This window comes from Schistocerca americana, chromosome 8, assembly GCF_021461395.2.
Source record: "Schistocerca americana isolate TAMUIC-IGC-003095 chromosome 8, iqSchAmer2.1, whole genome shotgun sequence".
Classification (NCBI taxonomy): Eukaryota; Metazoa; Arthropoda; class Insecta; order Orthoptera; family Acrididae; genus Schistocerca; species Schistocerca americana.
In genome coordinates, this window is record NC_060126.1 from 115348732 (window position 1) to 115360132 (window position 11401).

An 11401-nucleotide genomic window follows, 5' to 3' on the forward strand; every position below is an offset into this window, starting at 1 on the left:
CTTTCTCTCTCTTTCTGTCTCTCTTTCTGTCTCTTTCTCTCTCTCTCTCTCTCTTTCTGTCTCTCTTTCTGTCTCTTTCTCTCTCTCTCTCTCTCTTTCTGTCTCTCTTTCTGTCTCTTTCTCTCTCTCTCTCTCTCTTTCTGTCTCTCTTTCTGTCTCTTTCTCTCTCTCTCTCTCTCTTTCTGTCTCTCTTTCTGTCTCTTTCTCTCTCTCTCTCTCTCTTTCTGTCTCTCTTTCTGTCTCTTTCTCTCTCTCTCTCTCTCTTTCTGTCTCTCTTTCTGTCTCTTTCTCTCTCTCTCTCTCTCTTTCTGTCTCTCTTTCTGTCTCTTTCTCTCTCTCTCTCTCTCTTTCTGTCTCTCTTTCTGTCTCTTTCTCTCTCTCTCTCTCTCTTTCTGTCTCTCTTTCTGTCTCTTCTCTCTCTCTCTCTCTCTCTCTCTTTCTGTCTCTCTTTCTGTCTCTTTCTCTCTCTCTCTCTCTTTCTGTCTCTCTTTCTGTCTCTTTCTCTCTCTCTCTCTCTTTCTGTCTCTCTTTCTGTCTCTTTCTCTCTCTCTCTCTCTCTCTTTCTGTCTCTCTTTCTGTCTCTTTCTCTCTCTCTCTCTCTCTCTTTCTGTCTCTCTTTCTGTCTCTTTCTCTCTCTCTCTCTCTCTCTTTCTGTCTCTCTTTCTGTCTCTTTCTCTCTCTCTCTCTCTCTCTTTCTGTCTCTCTTTCTGTCTCTTTCTCTCTCTCTCTCTCTCTCTTTCTGTCTCTCTTTCTGTCTCTTTCTCTCTCTCTCTCTCTCTCTCTCTCTTTCTGTCTCTCTTTCTGTCTCTTTCTCTCTCTCTCTCTCTCTCTCTCTTTCTGTCTCTCTTTCTGTCTCTTTCTCTCTCTCTCTCTCTCTCTCTCTTTCTGTCTCTCTTTCTGTCTCTTTCTCTCTCTCTCTCTCTCTCTTTCTGTCTCTCTTTCTGTCTCTTTCTCTCTCTCTCTCTCTCTTTCTGTCTCTCTTTCTGTCTCTTTCTCTCTCTCTCTCTCTCTCTCTTTCTGTCTCTCTTTCTGTCTCTTTCTCTCTCTCTCTCTCTCTCTCTCTTTCTGTCTCTCTTTCTGTCTCTTTCTCTCTCTCTCTTTCTGTCTCTCTTTCTGTCTCTCTCTCCCCCTTTTTTTCTCTTTTTCTGATTTTGTTTTTCTCTCTCCTCTCCCCTCCCCTCCTCTGCATTTAAAAGGGGAGTTCCCATTGCACTCTCAGTGTTACCACTCTTGCTTTTAATTTCACCAAAGGTTGTTTCCATTTTACTATGTGATGGTTTAGTCCTTCCGACAATCCTTTCTTTTCCAATTTCTTCACTTTTCATGCCACCATTTCTTCTTAGCTTTCCTACACTTCCTATTTATTTCATTCCTCAGTGACTTGTATTTCTGTATTTCTGAGTTTCCCTGAACATATTTGTACTTCCATCTTTCATTGATCAATTGAAGTATTTATTCTGTTACCCATGGCTTCTTTACAGTTACCTTCTTTGTACCTATGTTTTTCTTCCCAGCTTATGAGTGCCCTCTCTGTCAATTTCATTATTGCGGGCTACTTCATAGCAGTAAAGTGAGAGAAAGAGGTTTAGTTGAACATACAATTATTTTACTTTGTGGCAGGTGTGCTATCAACTCCCGCATGGCATTTACTGAAAGACGTAGGCTTACTTTTCACATGTACACAGCAAACTGAGATGTTAATTGAAAGTTAAATATTTCATATTGATTAGAAATCTTATAGAATAAACTGGAATGAAACATAGAAGAATGAAAGGGGAAGAGGAATTATGGGCATTGTTGGGATGAAAACTGATAAAGGTCACAGATAATGGAAAAAGGTGCATGAAGAAATGTCTTACTTTCACAACTAGAAACAAAATTTCACATTATGATATCTTTCCAAACTCCTTCAATTTACACTAAAGAAAAAAGTGTGCACATAAAATAATCCTAACCCTAGTCATTTTACATTGAGACTCAGACTAATAAGAAAGCACAACAAAGTATAGTATGTTTTGCTGTATTCTAAGAATAAAGCATCCACACACATTCAGGATAATTCATACAGCTAAAAAATATTGTATCTCTGAAAAGTGTCACTGTTGTACAAAGCCTGATACCGTTACATAAGTTTGTTAACACAGACTTACTAGATCAGTGGCTCATTCACAATTTTTTTATACATTTTGTGTCAAAAGTAAAGTCTTGATTCTAATAAGTTAGTGGCTACATAGTATGAATGAATGAATACAGATAATAATCCATACAGTTACAGAAAGTTCAGTTCTGTGCAATATTGCAGTGCATTTTGCCAACATAGAAGTGAAGTGGACAGAAAAAATAGCATCTAACTCTGTATTATTCTTCACTTGATTTTCCTTCAGAAAAAAAGCAGAAGAAAGTGACTGAAATAGTTTTACTTATTGCAGGTACTACTGAAGGCACAGCATTTATTGAAAACATAATGGAGCATATTGCAAAGAATCTTGAGAAAGATCCAATTGATTTGAAAATGAAAAACCTTGTGAAGGGTGATACATTAATTGCTGATATGGTCAGTTACTGGAAGACTGAAACAAATTACTTGGACAGACTAGCAGCTGTCAAGAAATTCAATATGGTTTGTTCAATAATGTTTAAAACTTATTACTGTAACTCCTGGTTCCATTGAGATCCAAACACAGTGCAATAGTATTCACTGGTGTAAATAATTTACTTGGTATTCATGCTGATAGTGAAAAGTAGAGAGCTTAATATATGTAAATTAAAATTGCAAATAATTTTGATTTCAAATTGCAGTATCAGATTTCTAACAGAAACATACATTCTATATTTTTCAAACCAACAGGAAAATCGTTGGAGGAAGAGAGGAATTGCAGTTGTCCCAATGACATACGGGTTTCAGTATTTTGGAAATTTCTATGCCCATGTGTCAATTTATGCTCGTGATGGAACAGTTTCTGTGGCTCATGGTGGAATTGAGTGTGGGCAAGGAGTAAACACAAAGGTAGGATGTTCTTCAGGGATTAAATGTCAAAATAAGAATTTGACATTAAACCTTCCTGTAAAATTAGCAGAAGGAAATGAAACAAGTCAGCAAATTTTGATAATATGTTGAGGACTACTTATTAGTTCAAATTTTTCCAAAATATTTATGAAATCTAGTAACTAGCCTGATACAATTTAAAAATATTAAAATGCAATATCACCAATGATTTAAATTAGTCTAATGAGTACAACTGCTCTAGTAAACTTCCTGGCATTTAGTTGATTGAAAGAGAATGAGCTTACAGTAAATTTATTACAAAAGGTTGTTGTACTAATAAATCTCTTACAAAAATGAAAATTGTTCTGGAAGAGGGATGAACACTACACAGAATTGGACATCCGATACACCTCTGGAAGCAATGGTGTTCCATTCTAGAGTCAGCTATTTAGAGAATAATCTTCAGCTGTTGTCTACTTAGAAGCTCTGTAAATCATTGTTAGGTGCATACCAGAAAGTAGGATGCTTCAAATTTTAAGGTTTATCATGGTTTCTTATCACATTATTTATGAAGAGTGAGATAAAACATTACTGAAACACCTGTGCACCTGCTGTATTTAATTTGTTAGTGTAGGGTAACCATAATGACAATGAAGAAATTCAGAACTGATGTCAGATGTATTTTATAACAACAAAAACACTGTCTCACAGCCCAAGGAAAGTGATAAATATTTATCAGTAAAAAAAAGGTTGTTGTTGGTTGTGGATGCCACCAAAATTCAGGAAACAGAATAGGATGTTCTGAACTGTGGTATTACATAAAACAAATAAAACTCACACTTGATGCATAAATCTGGTGAAATAATCCTTACACAGTATTTTTTATCCTATTTTTCGAATACAAGCATTGAATGAGATGTGGGTGAAAATCTGTTAACCATGGTAAGTGTAAATCAATATCCTTATTTGTCAACCCAACACTGATGACTAGTCAGTGTAGCATGCAAAAGAAAATAATCCAAATTGATGCCACACAGTCAACTATTAATTCATTCAGATCTACAAGAACTAGACAGTGTAGATCTGTTAGCTATGTTTCTCTTTGAGTTAACAACATAAAGGTTCACTGAGATTTTTAACTGCCACTGTTACTTAAAGTTTGTCATTTAACATATGCTCTGCCACAGTGTAAGAGGGTCATTTTTAAAGTAACTACTGATATGGAGTTAGAGAAACTTTATTTATGAATGTAAATTGTATCACAAACTACAATAGGCACATTTCTTTACTTTTCAACATAGTCACCCTGAAAATTTAAAAATTTGTCAAGTCACAGCACCACATTTTGCATCCCATCATCAAAGCTCTCTCCCACCTGACTGTTAAACCAGTGAATAATAGTGTCTTTCCACATGTCATTTTCCAAGCACTTTCCACCATGAAATTCCTTCTGTTGTGGAAATGGATGAAGGTCTGACAGAGTTAAGTCAGAGCTGCATGACGGATGATCCAATAAATCCCAATGAAATGTCTGTGCTGCACCTTGAGGCCGAGCATTGTTGTGAAGCAGGACGACATGGCTAGAGAGCAGTCCCCCACTGGCGATTTTGAATAGCATGTCTCAAGTTTAATAATGTTCACGGTATATCTCAGCATTTATTGTTACTCCTTGTGGCAAAAAGTCTAACAGAAGACCACCTTCTTGTCACAAAAAACCATGGCCTTTATTTTCTATGTTGAAGGTTCTTGCTTGAATTTTTGTTGGGAGCGTGACTGATGCCACTTACTGAATTCACATTTATTCTCTGCAGCATAGTGCACAATGCATGTTGCATCAGCAGTCACAATGTGATTCAAGAACTGGTAACCATCCTTCTGATAGTGCTTTGAAATGGACAAAGAATGTGTGATTCACTTTTTGTTCAACATTTTTGCCACTCGTCTAACATACATTTTTTGTAGTGGCGTTTGTCAGTAGCAACGTGATATACTGATCTTGAAGCTTATGGAAATTTCTGGTGCAGCTCGTCAATAGTGAAGCACTTGATCTGGCAAATCATCTCATCTACTTTTTGTATCATGTCAAACTATTTTCCATCATGTGCCTTTGTCTTTACTTCATTAAATAGGCTATAATATTTATGCCCATTTCCATCATCCATTGCACCTGCACCATAAACTTCAACAAGCTGCCAGTGAATTTCTACAGGATGAACTTGTTTCACATTTAAGAAACAAATATCTGAATGCACTTCACAATCAGTGGAATTACTGATTGACAAGGTGACAAAGCAGTATAACCATACAAACAACACTGGGAGAGACTGGCCAAGAGTGGCCAACTGTAAATGGACGTCATGTGACGAGATGCGTGGACATGATGTGCTATCAGTTCTAACTTTATAAATGACCCTCATAGGTCCCTTGTTAGATAATTCTCAATTATCTTGCTGTTTTTTTTTTCCATGTACAACCCCCCCCCCCCCTCCCCCCCCTAGCATTTCCACCCTTAAAGAACACTGTGGCAACTGATATGTAACAATAATTAACTCTTTGTATTAGTTAAAACTGACAATGGGCATGCTTGCACTAATCTCAAATATTTGCAAGTATAATATGTTGACAACTACAACTAATAATTTTAGATAACTTGAGGACCAATTAAAGCTGCTCTGTCATACGTGAGATATGCCAGTCTTCCTTCATGCAGTAACTTTCTACAGTCAGTGAAATATATAATAATGGAAAAATTGCTGTGGATGTGGAAGATGCTTTCCTTATATTTCTATGTTTAACTAAGTGAAGTCATGAAGACAACCCATACAGCAATTTTGGGATCTGGACTGTGTAATCTACTCCCTCCTTCCTAGTTGCAATTATTGTTCATATATGAGCAAAGTGTTTTCTGAAGATTTGAGTGGAGTAAGATTACTATATACGTTTTAGTTTACTTAACTTTTCTTGTAGAGTTGACTGCAGTTGTTCTTGTCTAGGGGTCTGATTCTCACATTTTAGGTCCTCATGGCTGAATTGATCTAAATAACTTTGAAGATTGTTGTTTCAGAATTTTTGTTTTATGTTCATTTATTCTGCCATGTTGTAGTATCACATGGTGTTTCGGATTTTCACATTAAAAAGCCAAAAGTACATTGTTCACCCAAAATACAAAAATACTTCTGATTGCATCAGTGGCATGCTTAGAAGTACTCCACTCTGCGGTAATAACAATATTACAAAGGGTTTACAATTTTTCTTGACAAATGAATTTCTATTAGTTTTGATTATAATTTTATAAACGAATCCAGAAATAAACATAATCAACAGTGCTAGATTGTATAATTGGTAATACAAATTAAGTGTGCTAAATAATTTGTAATTTTCAAATGCTTCTAAAAACAAATTTTAACTGTACATTCAGAGCTAGTACATATTGATTGTAACATGGAAAATAAAGTAATACCTTTTCAGAAATTTTAGCTTGAAATATAACATTGTGTATAAAATTATATGAAATTTTTCAGAAAAACAATGGATATAATATTGAGATGTCCAAAATTCATAAAATATTGCTGGTATCAACTACTACTGTTGAGGATAAGTAATGCTAGAGGATGCGGTCCCATTACTATGAATTTTAACTTGAATGCTATTTCTAAATGAATTTTCATTAACTTCCCTTCTGAACTGGGTTTTGACACTTTAGCCAGACACTTTTTGTTTCCAGGTTGCCCAAGTGTGTGCTCATGCATTAGGAATACCTCTAGAATTTGTGAGTGTAAAACCATCAAATGTCCTGACAGCTCCTAACAACATGGTGACAGGTGGAAGTATTGCAAGTGAATCATGTGCATATGTAAGTCTGAGTTCTCAAATTTATGAAATTAGTTTTCATTAGCAACTTAGCACACAACTTTGTAGATGGAGGTGTTAAGGTACCAATTAACTGTGTAGATGAGATGTTAAGACATTGTAAGTGAGAGACCTCTCCCATCAAGCACATTTCCTCAATAGTCCCTGCTTGCTGCAACCTTCCTTAATTGTCTGCTCCCAATACCACCTCACCCCAGTTGAGCAACAGTACAATCATAATTAAGTTAATGGATCACTGCCAGAAGGATATGATAATTAATCATGTTTGCTCCTTACATTACATATCCATATTCTGCCATAAAGATTAGTTTTCTTGACAATTAAAATTTTACAGATTTCAAAACTAATAGCTACTTTCCTTCTTATGCTAATATGTACTTAAAATGTTAGATTAGTTTATAAATTTTGAACCCTCTCTCCAGGCAACAGTGCGTGCTTGTGAAGAACTAATGCAACGACTGGCACCTGTAAAAGCCAAACTAGAAAACCCGACTTGGAAGGAGCTTATTGCTGCAGCATATTCAGCAAATGTAGATCTCTGTTGCAGTTTCATGATGTAAGCTGGCTGTCTTGTCATATAAAATACCCCCAAATGCATTAAAGTAAAATATTATAGTTATAGAACAATGTGCACAATGTCTCTGAAGTTGCATTAAATATTAAAATGGTAATCTCTGCATGTTCTTCAGGTATGCTGGTATTGCAGACACAATAACTCCATATAAGGTTTATGGTGTTACTATAGCAGAAGCAGAAATTGATGTACTGACAGGACAACATCAGGTATGTTGGGATAACATGCAACCAGATAGAAAGTAAACAGTGTGCTCATTAGTAATCATTAGTTTCTTGCAGGAAGACTCATTTTTAAGAAAAATATCCATTAGTTTATTCAAATGTCTGCCTAGAAGTCATGCAATAGATTCTCAAAATAATTAACAGTACAAATGTTAATTTCATTTTAAATACTAAAATTCATAATTCGACGCACCTTGGAATGTTCCAGTTACTACGTGTAGATGTACTGGAAGATGCTGGTGAGAGTTTGAGCCCTGAGGTTGACATAGGTCAAGTGGAAGGAGCCTTTGTTATGGGCCTAGGCTATTGGCTGGAAGAATTCATGGTTTATGACGACAGTACTGGGAAGGCACTAACCAACAGGACATGGGTAACTTTACAGCGAAAATTTAAAAATTAAAACAAAATAATTTGTTGTATTGGAACTTCTAAAGTAACAAATAATTTTAGAATATTAAAGATTTGCACATTGTTGCATTCTGAACCAAACCGTGCATGGATCAAAATATTAAAAATGAAATGAATATTTACTTTATGACCATTGTTAAATTCCATAGAAAAAGTGAAATGCATTTTCATTTAGTAAATTGGTAATGTTTTTCTGTTTCAAAATATACTTGACATTCGGAAGCTTCAGTAACTATCTCTGTGCAAGAAAATGGCTGACAGTTATTTTTCTTTGTTTTAAGAATTACAAGCCACCTGGAGTTAAGGACATTCCAATAGACTTCAGAATACAACTAAGAAAAAATGCACCCAATCCTGTGGGTGTGCTTCGTTCAAAGGGTTAGTTACCTTCTGCTGTACAGGTATACAAACCATAGTTTTACTCAGTTTTAAAGTAACTGAAATTCTGTCCTTTACTGTTTAGCTACTGGTGAACCACCACTCTGCATGAGTATTGCTGGCTTATTTGCAGTACAAGAAGCTGTATTAGCTGCCAGACAGGATGCTGGTGGTGATGAAAAGTGGTTTGAGATGAGTATGTACCATTCCTCTTTATCTGGGAATTTAATAAGCATTGATAATAATTAAAACTTGTCTAACTATTAAACACATCATATGTTTCACATAGTTAACAAGATTTTGTTTGCAGATCCTCCTGCAACACCAGAGAGAGTTTTCCTCACAAGCAAGACTGACTATAAAAATTTGGTTCTGTAATGGTAGGAGGTACAGAATTCTGTTAATGCTGGGAAAGAGATACTGCTGACTGTTTCTAAACTCAAGATGTTAATTCCTGTTTATATTTTGTGAAATATTTTGTGCTGTATACTCACATATTGTTTGTAAAACCTTAAATTTTTCTTAGCATTTAATGTACAGAAAATGTATATCCACTGTTGAAATTTTGAAAAGATTTTTTTATATTGATTGGAGAATGTTGTAAATAAATGTCATATTATTCTTGAATATTTTTAATATTTTGTATTCTTTAAAGAAATCTGAGATGTTTAGAGAAATTTGAGATGGACCTTACTAATTAATGGGATGATAAACAGTCTTTGGATTAGTTACACCTTGTGTCATAAAACTGACATTTACAAGATTTCAGATAATCTGATTAAAATTACTTTATGGTAACTATAATTCATTAGTGATGTGCTACGAATCTGAGTCTTATAATGAGTAGACGAGGGAGGAGTGATACTAAAGGTTAATATAGGACTAGTATCTGCCCATGTGACATTTATGGTACACGTAGCCTAATGGTAAATGTTAACAAAATTTAATAGAACCTCCAATGCATTTCTGCAGTAGCTCATGCCAGTGAACAATTTTACCCACAGGTATTGAAAACCTCTCAAATCAAACCTGTTAAGTGTGGGTGAGGAATATAATGTTACTATTTGTCATTAATTTTAACCTCAAGCTTATGGGATTAAAACAATCTTTTTACAAAAGATTGACAACTTAATGAAAATTATTCACTCACAGTTTGGCCTCATAAACCAGAAGTTATTAAATACATTTGTGTGTACTACTGTTTGGTCAAACACTTCAGGATAGTAAGAAAATGAAAAGGAATATTCTTACTCATTTCATATCTCTCACTACACCATTCTTATTATGAAACATCAAAACTACAATGTACCAGTTTTACTTAATGTGTGCTCACAAAGCAACCAAAACTATGTAATGGTATAAAATTTACAGACTACAAAACCAAAATAAACTGCTTATCATGAGGCCCCAGAAATCTTAGTGATTTAAGAGCACATACGTAATTTGTGTTTTACACAGTGATCTATATTAACACGTTGATTTTGTTTTCTGTATTGTACTGGTGCTAAATGTTAAGGCCTATAAAACAGTTTAATTTTCTGATGTCTGTTAAGAATCTAAGAAAAGCACAAAAGCAAACCAGCTTGACAAACCTCCTCACTTAAACAAATTACAAATAACAAAATAGTGGCACTGAATTTCTAGATAGCAAACAATGTAATGTCAAACATCCAAGGGTCACCATTAATATCTTTACTGCAGCTGACACTGGTGTCAGCTTAATAAATTCGTTCAGTGCTGGTAAATTTTGTGTGTTTCTGTGAGTGGCTGAAACAGATGAATATATTATTGTGTTCAGCTGCGAAAGTGTTTGCACAAGCAGTGTCTCCAATAAGTGCATACAAATTTTCTTGTGCTTAGTCTATATACATCTTTCTATTGGAAAATTCAGTCCAAAGACAATGAATGGGAAGTGGATAGCTGGAATCTTAAGAATGCACAAGCTTGCAATAGCAGTTAATGTGGAAGCTGAGATCTGTTCTGACATTTCAGATTTGGAAGGCAAGGATTATGATGAAACTGATGTTTGAGAACCCACAGTAGACAAAATAAATTGAATGAGACCTGGCATAATAAGCCACATGACATGCAGTATCATGCATTTACAGGTTGAGAATATATGCTAATCCTATTAACTACTTACAGATAATGTACTTTACTGCAAAGCTGATAAGTTGAACAGAAACATTGTAGATACCTTTGACTGAAAATACAAAGGACAAGACTACTGTTCATAACTGGAAACATATTATCTAGCTGAAATGCTAGTATTCTTGGGCATTTCATTACATTACTTGGGTTAGCTTACAAGGCTCCAGGAAGAAAGATTGTGCTCATTTCTGTTCTTCCATTTTGAAACAGAAATACTATCATGTTGCAATTAGTGCATTGTTAAAAGTCCACAACCAGAAGACCCAAAAGCAATTATAGACTGTACCAAGTATAACCTTTAATAAAGTAATATAACAGAATGTATAAAGTGCATTACCAAGAAGAAAAATGGACAATTGCCATTACTTGGGAGACCAGATTGATATTTATACAGTATATACTTAAAAAGGTTTTTGTGTGTGTGTGTGTGTGTGTGTGTGTGTGTGTGTGTGTGTGTGTGTGTGTGTGTGTGTGCTGAACAATCTGCACAATAATGCTTGACAAACATGGTGGAGAATTTCATACGGAAATGGTAGATTTATTTTTACATTTGCAGGAGAGGAAATTGCATGTTTGTTGCCATATTTACATAAATATGCAATACTTTTGCAACAGCTAAAACCTTAGTCAATTTGAGATCATCTTCAAACAGGAGGCACACTCCTAAAGTAACTATTTACTCAAAATGGGTAACACTTGCATGTCACAGAAATTTTGAATCAATAATTATCAAATCTAAGTTGCTGGTATTTTCCCAAAAAAAAAAAAATGTTGGAATTACACTCCTAAAGTAAATGTAGACACACAACT

The 11401-nt window shown here is 35.0% G+C and overlaps 1 protein-coding gene across 1 annotated transcript in view; it reads left to right on the forward strand.

Annotated features, from left to right (window-relative positions):
* LOC124544742 (indole-3-acetaldehyde oxidase-like) overlaps positions 1–9076 on the forward strand; it is a 156255-nt gene extending 147179 nt beyond the window's left edge. Inside the window, exons 19-27 of the mRNA XM_047123401.1 lie at positions 2430–2620; positions 2849–3007; positions 6711–6839; positions 7279–7412; positions 7546–7639; positions 7863–8024; positions 8344–8440; positions 8526–8636; positions 8751–9076. Coding sequence (XP_046979357.1) covers positions 2430–2620; positions 2849–3007; positions 6711–6839; positions 7279–7412; positions 7546–7639; positions 7863–8024; positions 8344–8440; positions 8526–8636; positions 8751–8818 — 1145 coding nt within the window. The 3' untranslated portion in view covers positions 8819–9076. The remainder of the gene's footprint in view (positions 1–2429; positions 2621–2848; positions 3008–6710; positions 6840–7278; positions 7413–7545; positions 7640–7862; positions 8025–8343; positions 8441–8525; positions 8637–8750) is intronic.
* The last annotated feature ends 2325 nt before the right edge of the window (positions 9077–11401 follow it).